Genomic DNA, 22160 nt, shown 5'->3' with positions numbered 1-22160 from the left:
ATAAAATCATTCTTATGGTTTTTGGTGTCCAATAAAAATCCTTCTTTTCATTTGAATTTAAGGTCGCTCGTGTTGTTCTTTCGGGAATTACATCAAATGGGGGAGAGCTCTTTTGAACTTGTGCTTAATGGTCATATCTTGAGGGGTGTGCGGATGTGGAATTTTAGAGGGGTTATGTTGTATCTTTAAACTCCTTGATGAATGCATTTAGCTTCGGCTTTATGATTGCATCTAAATTAGTTGGTATGTATTTTTTATTTTAGTCATGAAATGTCTCTATCGGAAATTTCATTATGATCCCGTTCTTGTACCTTTGCCAATTTTATTGACAAAAAGGGGGAGAATTAATATGTAGTTCACACTACAAATACATATGGTTTTCGGATCATTGTGTAAGGGGGAGTGGTTTCCATGTGAAATGGAGTATTGACTAAGGAGAGTGATACATATCACCAAAGTATTATTGTTGAAGTTGTGATGCATTTGGACTTTGACACTGTGTAATAATACTATGACATTGTATAACAATGATCGAGACCGATGCTTTCTCATTGTTATAGATACATATCTTCAACAACGATGATGATAAACTTACAACCTTTGGGATCATTGGAGTACTTGGAAGTGACGAAGATTTCGTGGAATGTTGAAGATTATACATGTGAAATATGATCTACTAAAGTTTCTTTATCTTTTTTGTATTCCATATGTATTGATAGTTTTTTACTAAAATTGACAAAGGGGGAGATTGTTAGAGCATTGCTCGGTCGAACTCGCATGCGTTGCTATCTCAAGCATGTTTGTCAATGTTAGTGATCGAAACTATAAGTCTCGGACTAGGATAGAAAGTACATTTGATCTCAAGGACATCATGGAGATTCATCATACAAGAAGAAGAACTACTCAAGGAATCGGTAGAACTTCTCGATAAAAAGGTATGTGAAGACTTGAACTTATCTATCACTCAAAAGTCTATCTACTCTATCTCCTACTTCTCGAGACAAAAAGTCATATGCTATATATATAGACTTTATTATACACATTTGGTATTTCGAGCCGAGTATACCTCTCCTATCTATATCTCGAAATATGTGTTGGTAAGCTTTTCGCTTCGATCAAGTTTACATTTACCTAGTATGTTCCAATCATCTTGAAAATTGCTTTGACGAGAAATGGTGTAAAAACTATATAACGTCCTATAAGAATGTTTCAATGATTGGAATAAGAGTTCAGATTACATAACCAATGATGGAAATAAGTATTGTTGTGGAAACACATATGTGCATAAGTCCTATCCCTTGAACCAAAGTTTGCGAACTTTGTTGATCAAGAGAAACCGGAAGAATGGCTTGTTGCCAAGTCCGTGAACTCAGTCCAGGAACTTCTGAACTTCTCATCCCGAGAAATTATGCTGGAGTTGACAAACTAGTTGCGTGAGTGCCAGTCCTCGAACCCAGTCTGCGAACTGGCGGAAGGTCTTTTGCCGAGATTTTCTGCTGGAGTTTGTAAACTCTTCCCGGTTGCTTAAGTCCGCGAACCTAGTGTGCGAACTAAAGAAGGTTATATATCTGAAGATAATTTCTGAACTTAAACTTATAAAGACTAAGGAATGCAGTATGCAAACCGTGGATATAAAGATCATGAACCGATTCAAGTGAATCAAATCATCTTTGCTTCAATTGTATCTTGTGTAGTTACATAAGATTTCCTTGCAATCTCTATAACTAGTTCATCTTGAAGTCATTTGACCTAGTTATGGTGAAGAAAAACATGGTTGATATGAAATGCTCATATGGCTAACCTTTGGTTAACTATTATTGAACCAACAATGTACACGTTTGGGTACGGTTACACAAACCTAGAAGCGTACATATCAAGTGTGTGTAACAAGCTAAGTTTTTGATATAACGGTTGAGAAATATTAGCTTGAATCTAAATCAGGTTTTCATCTAACGGTGGATATTGATTGCTTTGTAACCGAGGCAAACCCTGATTTGAAAGACTATATAAAGGAGACATCTATCCTTGTGCAAAACTAATCCCAAAATCTTACGTGTGATACTAGTTTGCGTGCTAGAGTCGTTTCTCCTTTAACCTTTGTTTTTCTTCTTCTAAAACCAGGTTAACGACTTACAAACTTCATTGGGATTGTGAATCCATACTAATACTACTTTTATCGTAGTTGTGTGATCTGATCTTGCATCTTCTATCGTACGAGTACAATCAGATTGATATCTCTGATAGGAAAGATATAAAAAGTAATCACAAACATCTTCGTCTCATTGTTTGTGATTCCACAACATCTTGTTTCGCTACCATACGATTAAGATTGTTGTGAGGTGATTGATAACTCTAGGCTATTCTTCGGGAATATAAGACCGGATTATCAATTGGTTCTTGTTCACCTTGATTATTATCAAAAGACGGAACAAAAGCTTTAGAGTTTATCTGTGGGATACATATTGATCCTTTGATAGACTTGTCTATGTGAGACAGATTTGTTTATTGTAAAAGCCTGCGATTTGGGGTCGTAGCAACTCTTAGTAGTGGGTGACATCAGCTAAGGGAATCAATCGCGTAGTATCCTAATGGGATCAGAGGCATAGGGAATACAATTGTACCTTGGATCAGTGGGAAACTGATTGGAGTTCAACTACAGTCCAGTCCGAAATTAGCTTGGAGTAGGCTAGTGTCTGTAGCGGCTTAATATAGTGTGTGTTCAATCTGGATTAGGTCCCGGGGTTTTTCTGCATTTGCGGTTTCCTCGTTAACAAAATTTCTGGTGTCTGTGTTATTTCTATTTCCGCATTATATTTGTTTATATAATTGAAATAATACAGGTTGTGCGTTAGATCATCAATTTGAGTAATCCAACCCTTGGTTATTGATTGTCATTGATTGATCCTTGGATATTGGTCTTTGGTACCATCCAAGTTATTCCTTGTGTTTGATTAGTGACTCGCTGATTTCTGTTAGCTTGAGTAATCAAAACAAGAGAGAGATATTAACTCCTTGAGATACTTTTAATTAGATTGAGTCTGACTGTCTAGTTGATTCTCTATAAAGTATTTCCGAGTTATCCATACAGATTGCTAAGCTAAATATTGGGTGGTGTTGTTAGACCCGCGCTTTTTCAGTACCAAAGACCAATATCTAAGGATCAATCAATATCCAATCAATATCCAATCAACAACCAAAGGTTGGATTTCACTATTGATCGATACAAGGCACAACCTCTGATATTTCAATTATATAACAAAATATAAAGCGGAATAGAAATAACACAGACACCAGAATTTTGTGAACGAGGAAACCGTAAATGCAGAAAAACCCCGGGACCTAATCCAGATTGAACACCACACTGTATTAAGCCGCTACAGACACTAGCCTACTACAAACTAACTTCGGTATGGACTGTAGTTGAACCCTAATCAATATCGCACTGATTCAAGATACAGTTTCGCTCGTTACGTCTCTGATCCCAGCAGGATACTACGCACTTGATTCCCTTAGCTGATCTCACCCACAACCAAGAGTTGTTACGACCCAAAATCGAAGACTTGAATAGACAAATATGTATCACACAAACAAGTCTAAGAAATAGATAAATCTGTCTCCCACAGATAAACCTACAAGTTTTTTTTCTGTCTATTGATAAATCAAGGTGAACGGGAACCAACTGATAAGCCGTACTTATATTCCCGAAGAGCAGCCTAGAGTTATCAATCACCTCACAACAATCTTAATCGTATGGTACCGAAACAAGATGTTGCGGAATCACAAACGATGAGACGAAGATGTTTGTGATTTATTTTTATATCTTGCCCTATCGGAGATAAATCTCAAGCCAATATTAAAATTTAAATCGTATGATAGAAAGAGGAAGATTAGATCACACAACTACAAGAGAAGTAGTTTCAACTGGCTTCACAATCCCAATGAAGTCTTTTAGTCGTTAACTAACAGGGTCTCGAAAAGAAATCTACAGTCAAAGGAGAAACAACTCTAACAAAACCAACTAGTATCACACATGAGGTGTGGGGATTAGTTTTGCACAGTTGCTAGAGTTCCCCTTATATAGTTTTCAAATCAGGGTTTGCAATCTAAGTTACATTCGTAACAAATCATTCAATATTCACCGTAAGATGAAAACCTGATTTCTCCAAGCTAATATCTTTGAACCGTTAGATCGAAACTTAGATTGTCACACACAAATGAAATGTATTTCATTTAGGTTTGAGTAACCGTACCTAAACGTGTACATTTGGTTGGTTCACAAATGGTTGACCAATGGTTGGCCATATGAGCACTTTCATATTAATCGTATCCATCTTCTTCACAAATAGTTAAAATGACTTCAAAAGAACTAGTTCAAAGAGTTTTTTAATTGCTTAGATCTTTATACATAGACACAATTGAAACAAAATCGGTTTGATTCACTTGAATCAATTCATGAACAATATAGCCACGGTTTGAAGAATTGCACTCCTTATTGATTTATTGTTTTGAGTTCATGAACTTCCGATTTGAGAAATACCCATCTTGGGTACTGATGCGTGTAGTAACCACAACAAATTATTCGATAGATTTCCCACTAAGTAAATAAATAATATAACGGTAGTAAGGATCGTTCCCACAGAGAGATGTGTAATTGATATGTTATTTGATTCAGCAAAATAATAAAAGACAAGGGGGATTTTTGAATAATTAAAATAATAATAAACAATAAGATGATTAAGAGTCATTCGCCGTTACCAAACGTTGACTTGCATAGTATACTCGTTTACCTTTCGTAAGAATCAATTATCACCAACCGTAGAATAACAGGGACGCTTAGTAATCCACAAAACTCCTTTTACCACGGATACGAAAGCTCTCCAATATCAGATTCTATCCAACCGAACCACCAAGTAGTAGCTCACTCAAGGTGTAATCCAATCGAACGCTTTAGGCTTTGTGAATTAGGTTGATCCCAGTAGTTAAAATCTTAGCTCAAGGTTCACTTGTTGATGTTGTCTTCACTAGCAATTGCTCTAAAGAATCCCTCTGTAAGGTCTAGCGATTTCTACTTGTGTAGAGAGTTGTTTGACTATTCCACTTATCACCCAACTTAGTAGAATGATCAAAATATTAATCCAATTGTACACTTGGACAATCTAGTAATCAATCATAAATCCTATATATAGAAAAGACAATCGATAATATGATAAAAACTTCGAATAAACTTTGTATAATAATTAAGCTTCATGCCCAGAACTTTTAATTCATCCTAATCAATAAAATTTAGCTTCTCATGATTGCACTTAGCTTATGGACCCACGTTCAAAGATGGATAGTCCATCCCATTAAGTCTTATGCTTGCATTATATAATCGTCGGCTACAGAGAAACGACACCACACCCTTTGGTCTTCCCGGATACACAAGTCATGGTGAAAATAATTTTTCCCTGGATTTCACTTTCCTCCCGTCAGAATCACGGAGTCATACGTCACCGTGAAATTTCACAGTCCCGGGATTTCTTGTTAACTCGACCAACTCCCTCGGATACATATCCATCTGTGAGTTTTCAAACTCCCCGAACTCTCATCTCTGGAAGATAACTTCCATGTATACCAGGATATCCGTTAAAACCACCTGCTTTTGATTTTCTCAACACTCTTTAAATAATATCAGCAGCCTCTCCGTTAACCTCTGACATCAGCCGCTGCTCTTACTCGAGCTTAACAACTCCATCAATGATCACTGGCAATTTTGATAACCACTGCCAATAATAGCAGGAGCTCAATCCCATGCATACTGCTAACCATCTCCATTTCTGCCAGCAACAGCATCGTCATCTCTGCCATTGCCATCATCACAGCTGACTTCATCGTCACTTCCAGTCTCAGCATCATCAACACTGCTTTCTTCATATCTCCTCGTTCTTGTCTTAAACTCGGGATCTTCATCACAAAGAAACAACGAGCTTTAATCACTAATGCCATTCACTCATCGTGATCATCGTCATTGATTTCAGCAGTTCCATCAACACCAGTTTCATAAACCACTGAGCTAGAACACGTATTGTTTGGGAGAGAACACAACTATAAGAGGAGAACACGAACTTGAATAGAAGACGTTTTATTGATATAACTTGTGTGTACAATAGATCTTTACAAAATACATATATATATATACTAACTCTTCCTTGAACTCCAAGATAGGATGAACTCCAAAACTAGAACAATTTCCTAAAATACAAAAGACTTCCAAACCTAGAATAGTTTCCTAAAAATACAAAAGACTTCCTTAACAATATATACGTGTGTTAGGCAACACACACGTATTGTATGCCTTAACACCCTCCCGCAAGAGTAACGGGTGATCTTGAACCTTAATAGAGAAAACCGATCTTTAGACAAAGCTTTTGTAAAAATGTCGGCAATTTGATCCTTAGAATATATAAACCGAAAATCAAGAAGTTTCAAAGCAACCTGATCACGCACAAAATGATAATCAATCTCAATGTGTTTCGTCCTTGCATGAAATATAGGATTAACAGTAAGATATGTGGCACCAAGATTATCGCACCATAGAACTGGAGGTGATTGAGTAGAAACATGAAGTTCGGATAGAAGTGATTGAATCCACATAATTTCAGCAGTAGCAATAGCAAGACCTCTATATTCTGCTTCAGTACTAGAACGGGACACGGTTTTCTGTTTACGAGCACTCCAAGATATAATATTACCACCCAAGAATACACAATAACCACTGGTTGAACGTCGATCTTCAAGAGAACCAGCCCAATCGGAATCAGTATATGCGCTAAAGGATAACTGTAGAGAAGAAGACGGCCGAAGAAGAATACCAAACATAGATGTTTCTTTAAGATAACGAAGTATACGCTTTACTAAGCCCCAGTGAAACTCAGTGGGTGCATGCATAAATTGACAAACCTTATTAACAACATATGCTAGATCCGGACGAGTAAAAGTCAAATATTGTAAAGCTCTAACAATACTACGATATTCAGTAGCATCAGTCAACAAGGCACTGTGATCAGAAGACATGTCCCCAGAAGTACTAAGTGGAGTGTGAATAGGCTTAACACCATCCATTTTCGCTCGAATAAGGAGATCATGAGCATACCTTTGTTGAGAGAGAAACAAACCAGAGGATGTACGAACTGCTTCAATGCCAAAAAAGTAAGACAAGAAGCCAAGATCTTTGATTGCGAATTCTTGTTGTAGACGATCAATGATAGACTTAATACTTGTAGAGTTAGAACCTGTAACAATAATATCATCCACATAGACTAGTAAATAGATAGTACCAAGAGAGCCGTTATAGAGAAATAAGGCCGAGTCACACTTCGAAGTGACAAAACCAATTTGCAACAAAAAGGTACTAAGCCTGTGATACCACGCACGGGGAGCTTGTTTGAGACCATGAAGAGAACGATGCAACTTGCAGACATGCGTAGGAAAACGAGAATCTACGTAGCTCGGTGGTTGTTTCATATACACCTCTTATTGAAGTTCTCCATGTAAAAAGGCATTTTTCACATCAAGTTGATGAATTGGCCAATTGGAAGACAAAGCCAATGTAAAAATAAGACGAATAGTACATGGTTTAACAACCGGACTAAATGTTTCAGAATAGTCAATACCCTCTTGCTGATTATAGCCTTTTGCAACTAATCGTGATTTTCGACATGCAATCGTACCATCTGGATTGCGTTTAATACGAAACACCCATTTACATCCAATAACGTTCATAGAAGAATTATATGGTACTAACAACCACGTACCATTCCTAAGTAGCGCATTAATCTCATCATCGGAAGACATACGCCAATGGGGATCTTTATGAGCCTGTGAAATACAAGTAGGTTCGAGAAGAGAATCACATACCAATGCATATTTGGAATTTGGTTTAAAAGCACCAGCTTTAGACCTTGTCACCATTGGATGAGTGTCAGAGACAGAAGACGGAGACTACAGACGAAGAACTGGGGAAGAAAAATCAGTGGCGGCTGTGGCGGCTGAATCAGACATAATAATGGGAACTGTCGGCGGCTGTGACGGCTCAGAAACATTATGGATGACAGCTGATGATTGGTTTTGTTGGCTAACCATTGGTGCTGGCGGCTGTGGCGGCTGAGGATCATCATTACTGTCGGCTAATGATTGACGATGTTGGCTAATGATTGCTGGAGGTGGCTGATGATTGCTGACGGCGGAGAATGATGTGATTTTAATTGTTGTAGAAAAAGTGGTAATAAGATTCGTTCAACTCGTACTCGATAAGATTGGGTTCTAGACTTAAAATAAAAATAGAAAATATATATACAAAAGGTTTGTCACAATGTCGAGAGAGACTGAGACTCAGGATTCCACCAAATTCCATTCATGCGACTCAATAATTCCAATCAATTATAGTTCAAATAATAAAAATATGGACTCTTGTTCTTTGCCAAAAATAGATTTTTGAAAAGCAATGACTGTAAATCAAAAGCATGATGTATTAAAAATACATAGACCAAGCATACACCATCAAACGAAATCACACCCATTCAATAAAAATCATAAATCGATTAAAAATCAATGCAAATAGTCATAAAAGAATTATTAGAATTACCACATGCGTGAAATAGGGCTTCCTCCGCCATCCCAGTAATGGGGTTTAGCTCCTCATATTAATCACTTGCTCAAAATACATGTTTCTTGCTCAAAAAGTTGATTAAAAGAGTGAAAATAATAAAATCAGTGATTCTGCGACCCACAGAAGGCGTCCAGAGAAGAACGATAGAAAATAAGTGTGTCTGTTGCTGTTGTTTTAAGACTGACAGGAGTCTGTCCTTGTCACCGTTGAAGAACGACTGTATGTGGAAGTCTGTTCTTCGTGTTCTTCAGGATCTTCGTGTAGCAGCAGCAGCAGCAGCAGAGACGGGCCTCCTGTAATCTCTGATTCTCGCCTCCTCAGCTCTCCTCTCGACCCCAAACTCTCCGTACTTCTTCTAGGGGACCTAAGCATCCTATTTATACACAAAAGGGTCATTGAATCTTTCCCAAATCGCATCAAAATTCCCTTTTTCCTTTCTTGGCAATCACGGCAATAATCGCTTCCCAAATTTGTTTTACGCGTTTCTGAGCTTTCCCACTTATCTCAAACTCTTCCTTAGATATATATGTATCTTTGGAAGGAGTTTACTTGCCTTTAATCTCCTTGAATAACAGATTTTGAACCCATGAAGCCGTGTTTCCTTATTTGACTTTGATTCCAATTCCCGGTTATTCTAGCCCAATTTGATCGGTCCAATTGCTTCTAATGAACTTGTTAAGTCATATCAAGTCCAGCCCAATCAATTTCCGGTGTTGAATCTCTTTAAAACTGCCTAAAGCTTCACGTCCAAAATCTGCAGACGTGAGGTATCTTTTCTCGCCAATTCTTTTTGATTCAAATCGTGAAGAAGGTGGGTGTCCCCATATCCTGTGTTGTTCTCCCTTTAGCAGATGCCTGTAAATGGGTCACCCCTTAGTAATTATGTTACCCCTTATCCAAAGTGAGAGTCCGTATAGTAATTTTCTCCCACGAGCGCAAAAACCACTTTTTTAGCCAATTTCGCCGCAAAAGCTTATTTCTTCGAAAATACCTACAGGGACATAAAAAGCAATAATAAATATAAAATCGAGCACTAATAATATATACAATTGAGATTATATAAGACACAAAAATGTGCCTATCAAATACCCCCAAACTTATTATTTGCTAGTCCTCAAGCAAATCAAATAGAAAATAAAATCCTAAATCACTGGCGCAGGCATCGTCGATTGCATTTAGCGTATGCAATAAGCCTTCCCCTAAGTTTCCCTAGTGGCGGAGTGTTGTCTTCGGAGGGCTTACAAGAGATATACCCACAAAACCTTTGCTCCAGACCTTAGCTATCTACGCAGAACCTTGGAAGGCACTAAAAAATCTCCTTGGTTGGCATACTTATTGACTACAGGAGGAAGTACCCTGATGCGAAATTCCAATTGATGTACACGAGTTTTCACTCAAGCATACTAAAATTCATTTAAAGTGACAGAGCTCTACTCAAATAGTTGCACTATGGAAATCAATATCCGGAGTCAAAACTAATCACATGGATAGATCAAGAAGATGGATATAGAAAAACGTAGATGGTTTTGATGTTTACTAAGTGAACGATGTTTCCCATATCTGTCTGAAGGCCTCCGCCAAAATGAACCTATCCTAATGGATTGAGATATTAGTCTGACTAATATCAACACACTGGCATATACAAGGGAACCAGTGGTCGATAACCTAACTCTAGGTCAACACAACTGGCATATACAAGGGTAACAGTGGTCGACTTTATTGAATTTGTTCCTTTTGGTCAAATGGTCTGGTCTCAATTTTTTTCTCTTTTTTTTTTATAATAATTTTTTTTCAACTTTTTGGTAACTACCATATTTTTTTTTTTTTTTTTTTTTTTTTATCTTTCTCAATCACTCTAATTCACCCTAGCATTGGTAACAACTTGAATCGTGGGCCCCACCTATCACTTAGAGAAACATAGTTTAAAAACAAAATAAAATAAAAATATAAGTGAAAAGGACTCAACGAGATATGGTGAAACTATCATGTTATTTCTAACACCTGAGCTCTGTGCTTTTATGAATAGACTCTTTAGATGTTTCCATCTAATCAGATTGGTTCCTCAACTCCTACAATCAAAATGCTTCCATCCACTTAGATTGGTTAGTGCCAACCTTAATAGGCATAAATTTGTAGGCTCTGGAGTTTATTTATTCATATTGCAACTAAAAAGTTTCTCCCATACCCCCAAACTTAAATCTAACATTGTCCTCAATGTTCTAAAGATGAAATTAAAAGCATGAACAAGGAGAAACTGTTACCATTTGAAGCAAAAGAGATAAGGAAAGATATTACCGTGTCGCATGAATGTTGGGTTACCTCCCAAGAAGTGCTAAGTTTAAAGTCTTCATCCAGACCAAGAAAGGATTAGTCACCTCATAGAATAAAGTAATAGCCGAAATTTTTGTGGGTCATCAAAACCAAATAGAGCTATCACAAATAAAAGGAATCTGCAACCTGCCAAGAAAATTAACAAATAAAGCACACCCTTTTCTAGTTTCCTGTTTAAGACAACAACATCTAGCTGTGGTTTAGGTTCAGGTTCTATAACTGGGTCCAAATTAAATATTTTCATGGGTTGGAATTCCTCAAAGCTAAGGTCCGGTTCAGGTATTAGAGTCTCGAAAAACTAGAGTAAAAACTTAGAAGCACATAATAATAACCTGAATAATTGTGGATCCTTAAAGTCAATCAGTTTTGACTCACACAGCTGACCACAATGAGAGTGGTGGTCTTCCTTAAACAAATGTGTCGACCTTAATCTCTTAAAGTAATTAGGTTTAGTCTCAAAACTAAATAATTGACACATCTGAAATTTATACGTTCCCACAATTGGTTGAAAAATATTTGGTGGGAAAACAAAGTCGATCTTGGTATCATAGCCTGGGTAAACCACATCAACCAGAGGATGGGTTTCTAACAACTGAACTTCCTTATGGACATCACTAGGTTCAGGAAAACGTGTATGAAGATAATCTTGTAAAATGGTTGAGGCACATATGTCAAGTCCGAAGTGAGGGACCTTTCTAAGAGTTAAGGCACATGGAGAATGATAATCACCCCCAAACTTAGAGTTTTGGGTGTCTCTAGAAAGACTAGTCACAACTTCCCTAATTTCAAGGTCATATGATTCCTGAAAATGGTCAATTGATTCTTCTAAGTCAGGTTCATCCGCACTCAACTCTACGAGTTCACTTTCTTTGTCTAAGACTAATGTTTCTAAATCACTAGACTCTAAAACAATATTCTCAGAAAAAGCTCGTTCCTCTAAACCATCGTTGGCTTCGTAATCATAAGGAAATACTACATCGTCTAAAACGGGGGTATCTCTAGTCAAATCATTGTCCTTTTGAATAGGTGAATAATTATTAAAATTATTTGGATTTGAACTAGAAATAGTAGTATCACTGTAAAGCTCAATTGGAGTAACAGATTCCTGATCACTATGCCTATATGTGTCAAATTCTTCATCAGCACTATCCTCATCATAATAACATGAAAATGGTTGAACCTCATCTAAAAAAGTAGTGTTACCAATTCTAACCCCGGCATCTTTATTACGCAAATAAATATCCTCATTTTCAAGGATACTATTGGAAACACTATAATGGAAATTAAGACTATCTTGAGCAGTTCTGTTATGGGCCTCTAATAAAAGCTTTTGAATCGACTCACATGACTTCCTTATGGTATCGTGTATAGAAGGTTCACTCATGGGTGAATTTTGTTTATTCATTTCTAACACAAACCTATTTGTATTCTCAGTTAATTGTTTGAGAGACTCTTATAGAGGAAGAACAGGTTCAGAAGGATCATAATAGGGACTAGTTTTCACCATTTTCATTATATTGTCCAAAGACGAGGAACTAGTACTATAATAATCCTTATTTTATTGCTCGTATGACCGGTGTGTGTGTGTATAGTAATTGGGATCACCATGGTATGAGACGTAACCTTGAAAAGGTTGATGTTCCCAATCACTATTCACACTATGGTTAAAATTGTAACGTCCATTTTGAAACTCAGTCGGATATTCGTTGTATTGTCTATTGTGATACCAGTTCGAAATTCTTTTGCAGGGGTGTGAGTTATCACAAAATAAAATCCATTGACACGGGATTCGTGGGTGGATAGAGTCTTACCTCCCGTACCAGACGGGCGATGAACCGTTGAAGTCGACTAAGGCCACCGACTCCGATGTCAGTGTACGAACCCGAGGGGCCGAGACAGTATCGTAACTGTCGTCCTTCCCTGCAGATAGTTTATATTTAATCTTAACCCTTCCGTAGGGTTTTAAAAAATAATGTCCAGTCCAAAAATAAAGTCCAAAAAGTGTCCAAAAATAAAAAGAAAAATTACAAAACTAAAATTCTATTTACAGTTTCTAAAAATAAAACAAAATAAATATATACAAAATATTCTTCTTCACTCCTTTAGGATTCCTCTTTTCTTTCCTTCTTTGGCGATGCTTTCCTTTTATAGCACTTTTTCTTTCCTTGTAGCTTCGCTCGAAATCTGAAAAGAATCAAAAAATACCAAAGGCGTAAAAGAGAACAAAAATTCTAAAAGAAATAAAATAAATCTAAAACCTAAAACCTAAAACAAATCCGCGTCGGCGGCGCCAAAAATTGATGTGATTTTAATTGTTGTAGAAAAAGTGGTAATAAGATTCGTTCAACTCGGACTCGATAAGATTGGGTTCTAGACTTAAAATAAAAATAGAAAATATATATACAAAAGGTTTGTCACAATGTCGAGAGAGACTGAGACTCGGGATTCCACTAAATTCCATTCATGCGACTCAAATAATAATTCCAATCAATTATAGTTCAAATAATAAAAATATGGACTCTTGTTCTTTGCCAAAAATAGATTTTTGAAAAGCAATGACTGTAAATCAAAAGCATGATGTATCAAAAATACATAGACCAAGCATACACCATCAAACGAAATCACACCCATTCAATAAAAATCATAAATCGATTAAAAATCAATGCAAATAGTCATAAAAGAATTATTAGAATTACCACATGCGTGAAATAGGGCTTCCTCTGTCATCCCAGTAATGGGGTTTAGCTCCTCATATTAATCACTTGCTCAAAATACATGTTTGTTGCTCAAAAAGTTGATTAAAATAGTGAAAATAATAAAATCAGTGATTCTGCGACCCACAGAAGGCATCCAGAGAAGAACGATAGATAATAAGTGCGTTTGTTGCTTTTGTTTTAAGACTGACAGGCGTCTGTCCTTGTCACAGTTGAAGAACGACTGTCTGTGGAAGTCTGTTCTTCGTGTTCTTCAGGATCTTCGTGTAGCAGCAGCAGCAGAGACGGGCCTCCTGTAATCTCTGATTCTCGCCTCCTAAGCTCTCCTCTCGACCCCAAACTCTCCGTACTTCTTCTAGGGGACCTAAGCATCCTATTTTTACACAAAAGGGTCATTGAATCTTTCCCAAATCGCATCAAAATTCCCTTTTTCCTTTCTTGGCAGTCACGGCAATAATAGCTTCCCAAATTTGTTTTACGCGTTTCTGAGCTTTCCCACTTATCTCAAACTCTTCCTTAGATATATATGTATCTTTGGAAAGAGTTTACTTGCCTTTAATCTCCTTGAATAACAGATTTTGAACCCATGAAGACGTGTTTCCTTATTTGACTTTGATTCCAATTCCCGGCTATTCTAGCCCAATTTTATCGGTCCAATTTCTTCTAATGAACTTGTTAAGTCATATCAAGTCCATCCCAATCAATTTCTGGTTTTGAATCTCTTTAAGACTGCCCAAAGCTTCACGTCCAAAATCTGCAGATGTGAGGTATCTTTTCCCGCCAATTCTTTTTGATTCAAATCGTCAAGAAGGCGGGTGTCCCCTATCATGTGATGTTCTCCCTTTAGCATATGCCTGGAAATGGGTCACCCCTTAGTAATTAGGTTACCCCTTATTCAAAGTGAGAGTCCGTATAGTAATTTTCTCCCACGAGCGCAAAAACCACTTTTTTAGCCAATTTCGCCGCAAAAGCTTATTTCTCCAAAAATACCTACAGGGACATAAAAATCCATAATAAATATAAAATCGAGCACTAATAATATATACAATTGAGATTATATAAGACACAAAAATGTGCCTATCAGAGAACTGCTGGCAATTAATGATTGCTGACGGTTGATGATTACTGACAGTTGATGATTGCTGGCGGTTAATGATTACTGACGGCTGATGATGACTGGCGGCTAATGATTGGTCTTGGGAAGAAGACGGCACGGAAGCAGTAGACAGAAGAGAAGGCAGAGAAAGATTTACGGGAGAAGGCTGTGCTGTGAAGTCGTCGACGCCGGAGAAGGCTGTGCTGTGGCGGCAAAAGGAAAAGTGGTCTCATCAAAAACAACATGACGACTAACATAAATCCGACCTGTAAGAATATGAAGACACTTATAGCCTCTTTGAGAAGGACTATAACCAATAAAAACACAAGGAGAAGAAAGAGGCTCCATTTTATGAGATCTATATGGACGTAAGTATGGATAGCACAAGCAACCAAACACCCGAAGTAAAGTGTAATCTGGTTAAAGACCAAAAAGAATTTCATACGGAGAGGAGTTATGAATGGAAGTAGACGGAACACGATTCATTAGAAAACAAGCGGTGTAAAAAGAGTCGTACCAATATGAGGATGGTACAGAAGCCATGTTTAGGATTGTAAGACCAGTTTCACGAATATGACGATGACGTCGTTCGACTAAACCATTTTGTTCAGAAGTATGTGGACATGAAAATCGATGAAAAATACCCAGTTGTTGAAGATGCATAGTAAGTTTTCGATACTCCAGTGCGTTGTCAGATTGGAAGATTTTGATTTTTCGATTGAAGAGATTTTCAACATGCTTTTGAAACATATGAGAAGACATCATATTTCCTATGCTTTCGATTGAAAAAGAATATTGAAAAGACATCAGATTTCTGAGACATAGGAAACATCCAAGTAAAGAGACTAAAGGCATCAATAAAGATGGCATAGTATTTATATCCTTCATTAGATAAAATATGAGAAGGTCCCCAAACATCAGAGACAATTAAATATAATGGATGCAAATAAGTAGTTTTACTAGAAGGAAAAGGGAGTTTATGACTCCGATGTTCATGGCAAGAGGAACAAAACTTAAAAGTCTGACTAGAAACCGGAAGAGAAAACTGGGAAACAACCTTACGCACTGTGCGTATCATTGGATGTCCTCATCTAGAGTGCCAATCTTGTAAGGTAGCACGCTCTCCTATGTAGGCTTTAGAAGATTGAGACGAATTATCAAGTTGATAGAGACCACCCCTCCTACTGCCACGAAGAAGAACCTTCCTGGTACATCGATCCTTCACAAGACAAAAAGTTGGATGAAATTCAAATAAGACACTATTGTCAGTAGTAAACCGAAAAATAGACAGAAGATTATGAGAAATTTTTGGTGCATGAAGAACATTACGAAGCCACAACTTACGGTTGGGAGTTCCCAAAACAGAGGATCCAACATTAGAGATTGGAATAGAAGAGCCATTACCCATTTGAATTTGATCCGGACCAGTATATTCATTAGAAAATTGGAGACGAGAAAGATCATTGGTTATATGATCTGTAGCACCACTATCAGGAGTCCACGGAGGTGTAGATAACAAACCAGTTTGAGCAGCATAAGCACGAGGAGCAGAGGTAGGTGGCTGACGTCGAGGAGGACGAAACGAGCGATCGAAACGATTCCAACAGTCATTAGCTTCATGAGTCTTGCGACCACATAGTTGACAGGGAAGACTTACATCTGTGCGTGAGTTGTAAGGCTGTGCTGGGCCGAGAAGAGAGGAATGATTCGAAATATTGGAAGCAGCTGGACGAGCTGGGCTTGACAGGGAGGAGAATTGTTGGGCCGAAGATGGACTGGACCGAGTTGGAGGATGTGAAAAATTGGAAGCAGCTGGACGAGAGAAGATGGAAGCAGCTGGACGAGAGAAGCTGGAAGCAGCTGAACGAGTTGGGCCGGATGCTGCAACGTTAGCTACAGGCTGAGAATGCAGTGACTTTGCTTGGTTCTCAATACGAAGTTCATACGTGAGAAGATAGGTGATAAAATCCTCTAGTTTCATGTCTCCCATGGAAGTTGTAAGAAAGGTAACAATGGCATCATATGCAGTATCTAGGCCGGCATGAATGCAGTGACGTAATTCAGACTCAGTGACAACAGTATCGGCAGCTGCAAGGTTGTCAACGATATTGCGAGCTCGATCAATATAATCTCGCATAGAAAGAGATCCTTTGCGTAAAGCCCGAAGTTCACATTGCAAGTGATGGATATGAGCATCTGATTTTGAAGAAAAGAGAGATTCAAGAGAGGACCGAACAACATGAGAACTTTGGAGACGATGAACTTGTCGATGAACAGCAGGAGTTAGCGAGGAAAAAATCCAGCCAAGAAGAATACGGTCTTGCTTTAGACAAGGAGCATATGCCGGATTGGGTGTATCACTGTTGGGAAGAGTTGGAGACGGACAAGGATTGTCACCTGTGACAAAACTATCGAGTTCATAACCTTGAAGATATGGGAGAAACTGAGCACGCCAGAGGGAGTAATTGGTGTCATCAAGTTTGACAGTGATGATGTGATGAGGTTGAGAAAAGATAGAGGAAGCCATCATTGATTGAGAGGAGTTGAGTATGGTTGAAAGGACAGAGGAAGAAGTAGATGCAGCAGAAGACATAGGATCAATAAGCTGATACCAAGCTAGAACACGTATTGTTTGGGAGAGAACACAACTATAAGAGGAGAACACGAACTTTAATATAAGACGTTCTATTGATATAACTTGTGTGTACAATTGATCTTTACAAGATACATATATATATATACTAACTCTTCCTTGAACTCCAAGATAGGATGAATTCCAAAACTAGAACAATTTCCTAAAATAAAAAAAACTTTTCAAACCTAGAATAGTTTCCTAAAAATACAAAAGACTTCCTTAACAAGATGTACGTGAGTTAGGAAACACACATGTATTGTATGCCTTAACACACTGCCATGTAGTCATGGACCCATAAGAGCTCGAGAATCAGCTCATCACCGAGTAACCATCCTTACTATTTTCTTAACTCGAGCAGCTACAAATACATTTCGTACTTCTTCTCCATTAACCTGAGATCAGCGGGACCAATAACTCCCAGCACCATCGACCATTAACATCATCAACCACATAAACACCCATTAATCTTCTCTGTCGAGCATCCATCAACACCACAGAGTTCATCCATCGCTGCCAACCCATAAACCTGCAAATTCTCATTGCTTCAACATCCCGCAACTCAACCGGAGAAACTGGTTGTGAACCGGTGATAAGAGGAAGACCACTGTGTTGGAAGAAAATGGCAGCCCCTGATAGAATTCCTTGGTGCCTTTAGTAATTGTATTCAACTGTCAGTCTTAGAAGACTGACAGTGTAATTTTCTGCATCATTCTCGTTTCGTACCCCATCTTTCGCCATTTGCTTCGTATTTTCATCCTCTTCAATAGATGACAAAGACTCCTGGATTCGAACGAGTTCTACTTTTTCTTTGGCCCTTCTCCATTTGTAGCTAACTTCTTTCTTTGTACAATTAAGTTCCAAATCTCTTCTTTTGGACGATTCACCTAGCAAAACATAAATAAAAGAAAACAAGAGTAATATACAATAATTCACAAGAATATATAGAAATTACTAGCATGGATTTGACACTAAATATATGCAAAATATGCACTTAAAAAATTCCCCCACACTTGGCTTTTGCTAGTCCTCGAGCAAACTATCTAAAATACAACAACTCTATGTCGTCGAGGATAAGGTTGCACTTAGCATGTGCAACAGGCCTTTAAACCCCTAGGTGTCCCTAGTGGACCAGTTATAGTCTCGTGAGGGCTTACGAGAGATATACCCACAAAACCTACTCCAACTTCAAAGCGTTCCAGCTTCCCAAGCATCCAAAGATCTATGAGGACATAGAGTTTCTGCATGCTAGTAATAAGAAGTTAATAATACCAAAGAACATATTCATTCTTAAATATTGAGTGAGAAATAACCACACCATAATGAGAGAATGCGTATTTGAGAGCGATCAATAAGCATTTCGCCTCAACTTCTGCCTCGCTTAAAAGGATTTTATGATAATTGCACTCAATAAGATGCCTTTTTTATGGGTCCCACATGTGTGCAGGTAGGAATGAAGAGAGAAATCCTGGACACGTTGAATGGTAGGAAGAAAACCTTCCAAAATAATTTCTGGAGACTCCACAAAATCGTGGAAAACAAAAATATTTTTCTGATGATCTCTAAGAAAGGAAATCAACCATTATTATTAAAATAGAGGATGAGAGTACTTACCACCTACACATCTGATTGCAGTGATGATAACACCACTCTCACAACATCCAATAGAAACGTAGTCTTCAGCTCGTCTTCTTCATCTTCTTGGTCTTCGACTATTGATGATGAACTCTTGAACTTCATAAAAATTTGACAATTGTAACTCTTTTCCTCTATTCCTTGTTGCTCGAAACTTCCTTATAAATTTTTCTTCCTTCCCCACGGCCTTATTAAATAAATAAAAACAACATAACAAAATTTTGTTGTCTCATTTTCTTTTCTTCCTTTTCCTTTTTTTTTTTAAAGAGAACAAGAAAGAAAAATAATACAAAAATTAACAATGGAAATAGCCATGGGTGAAGTACTTTACCGCTTGATTCTTCACAACTTGTATTGTCTTCGATATCATAAAATCCAATAATTCTCATCTTTTGATTTTCTTCACTCTTGTACTTAGTCTTCCACTTTGATATAGAATTTCGCTCCTTGTATTGTAAGTCTTCAACATGTATTTTGAATTCTTCTCATTGTATGTTGCTTTACTTGGATATGAAATTTTCTCTTTCTTGTATTGTTGCTTTTAAACCTTAAACGTCTTCAACTTTCCTTGTAGATTTTGATGTCGCTCCACTTGTTGATGATGATGTGTTTCTATGGATCTGTTGTTGGCGAGAAAGAGAATGGTGCTAACTGCAAATCAAACTACAAGAAGGTGGTTTTCGTCTATAGACGTCACCCTCATGATTGATAAAATTAGAACTCAAGAGATCGAAGAGTAGTGCTTCTATTTTTGGGAGGTTGGATAGCTCACCATTATACCCAGAATTAATGTACGGTGACACACACTCAAAAGAAATCTCTTTAGTCATTTATAAAAAAAAAATGGTATGGTGCCTCTGTTGATTTGAAAATGGGTAGTCTCCGCTAATGATTGATTAGAAACTCTAATAATGCATTTCTCCCTGCACCTCATTTCCATCACCGACATGATTAAATCCATTATTTAACACTCCAATGCGTAAGAAATCCGAATGTAGTTCCCTAACACTTCCAAGTTCAGTTATGTCGATCAGAATTCTCTATGTGAACATACCTAGAAGTATGTTAGCGACTCTAAAATCTCTGCAAGTTGGGGGTTTTATGCAAATTTTTTGAAAACCCAAAAAACTACTAAAAACTCTATATGCAAAATAGTCCCCCACACTTAAACTTCACATTGTCCTCAATGTGTAAAACCGAAAGTTCTGAATTCTGACGTAACAGCAAATAAAACGCAAAAACTGTACAAATTGGTATGGAATTTGGAAAAACTGCATTTCACAAAAGTTGTTCATCTACGTGTTTTCTACCCAATGTCAATAGGAACAGTGTTTCGATAAACAATTATGGTCTTTGGACTGCACTACGCGCAGTCTGAATTTTTCTGACGAAAAGGTCTTCATCATAATTCTCTTCTAAGATAGATTCCGGACTCAATGAAATTAAACATGGGGATGCAAATATCATATGAAAACAATACAAAAAACAAAAAATAAAAGGGTTTAAGATACAAAACCTATGGGTTGCCTCCCATTAAGCGCTTGGTTTAAAGTCTTCAGCCCGACTCTTTTGTTATCATCCATATACCAACAATCTGAAAATCTGGTAGTCTTCCCAGAATACAATCTGCAATTCTAGTAACAACTTCAAACAATGATTAGCATAACATATTAATAATGAAATTGTTATAGCTTGAAAGCTTCCCCCACACTTAGTCATTTCTACACTCGAAAGTGGATAGAGAACATAAAATAAGGGAACTTCTATAGGTTCCTCTTGTTGAACCTGCATTTTTCTAGAATCAAACACATCAAGTGGTGGATACTCAAAATAAAAATAATCCTTAAGAATTTTAGAAGCACAAATAATCAATTCTAAGTGATGTTGATCGAAAGATTTAGAAATATGCACAGGATTAGACAAACCTTCCACAATCTCTTGTATTACATGATCCTCATCATTCTTATAGAATTGCAATGAATTATTTACCTTATTTGTATCGTGATACTCTATCAAACTATTTCGTCATTCTTCGTCTGCTTCAATCGTAATCTCAGCATCATTATAATCCTTGGCTAGCTCAATTGGGTCTTCCACAACTTCAATAAAATTGGTTTCATTCTCAATCTCTATTTTTTGAAAAACCTCGTCATCAGAATCGGAATCATCTCCTCGAAATTCTAGTTCATTGGTGCAAATCCTAAAATCATTGTTTAAGTACGCTACACCATTATAACAACGGTTATGTCATATCCATTCTCCTCATTTTCAATAGGCGAGTGATCCTTATAATGATCCGGAGTTGGAATAACTTTAGCATTATTGCATGGACTTTCCAAAGGTTGCTCATGTTCAAGATACTCATGAATCGTATATCCGTTATTGATCATGGTAACGGTAGAATTGATTTGGCTTTGAGGCCATACTTTTTCCTTAGTTATTCCATTCTTAAATTGATCCATTTTTCTTCTTAATTTATCAATAACCTCTTGAATTTCTTGAAGTGTATCTTCAGTCTTTTTGTTGTGTTCATCCAGCTGTTGGTTTTCCCGATCCAAAATATTAATAAATTGGTGCATTAGATCTTCGAGAGTAGAAGAACTATCTTTAGGAGCATAAATTTCCATAGTCTGGTCGCGTTCATCCAGCATTTGAATGTGCTGGTCCAACTTTTGATTTTGCTGATCCATATTATCCATAAATCGGTGCATTAAATATGTAGGACTAGAAGAATCATGATTAGAAGCATAACTATCTCCCATCTTGTGGTTTTTCACTTACATACCCGTCATAAGGTTGTTGATATGCATGAGAATAACCATAAGGTTCCGTAGGATATTGATCATAGTCAAAATATTGGTTTTAATTATACCCATGGAATGGTTGGTAGTTGTCATAATATTGAGATTGAAAACCAAATTGATCACCACTATAATATGATGATTGGTTTTGTGCTCCGTACATGTTATGTCCGTAAGGAAACAAGACGACTCACAAGAACAAAAGAAAAAATCTAAAAACAAAAACAAGCTAAACAAATAACAAATCAATTAACAATCGCTCTTTCTTTGCTGCCTCAAAGAAGAATTTCCATACTTGTTGCGA

The 22160-nt window shown here is 37.3% G+C and overlaps 1 protein-coding gene across 1 annotated transcript; it reads right to left on the bottom strand.

The window, feature by feature from the left end:
* Window positions 1-7512: 7512 nt before the first annotated feature.
* LOC113326245 (uncharacterized mitochondrial protein AtMg00820-like) lies at window positions 7513-7950 on the bottom strand. The gene has a single exon (XM_026574008.1). The coding sequence runs from the start codon at window positions 7948-7950 to the stop codon at window positions 7513-7515; it is 438 nt and encodes a 145-aa protein (XP_026429793.1).
* Between the last annotated feature and the right edge of the window lie 14210 nt (window positions 7951-22160).

This window comes from Papaver somniferum, unplaced genomic scaffold (genome assembly GCF_003573695.1).
Source record: "Papaver somniferum cultivar HN1 unplaced genomic scaffold, ASM357369v1 unplaced-scaffold_10, whole genome shotgun sequence".
NCBI lineage: Eukaryota > Viridiplantae > Streptophyta > Magnoliopsida > Ranunculales > Papaveraceae > Papaver > Papaver somniferum.
Note: the sequence above shows the minus strand (reverse complement) of the source record. Positions and strands in the feature narration are given on the sequence as shown.

Bases quoted from the DNA above. Each gene is read 5' to 3' on its own strand.
- LOC113326245 (XM_026574008.1), bottom strand. From the start codon at position 7,950: ATGGTGACAAGGTCTAAAGCTGGTGCTTTTAAACCAAATTCCAAATAT.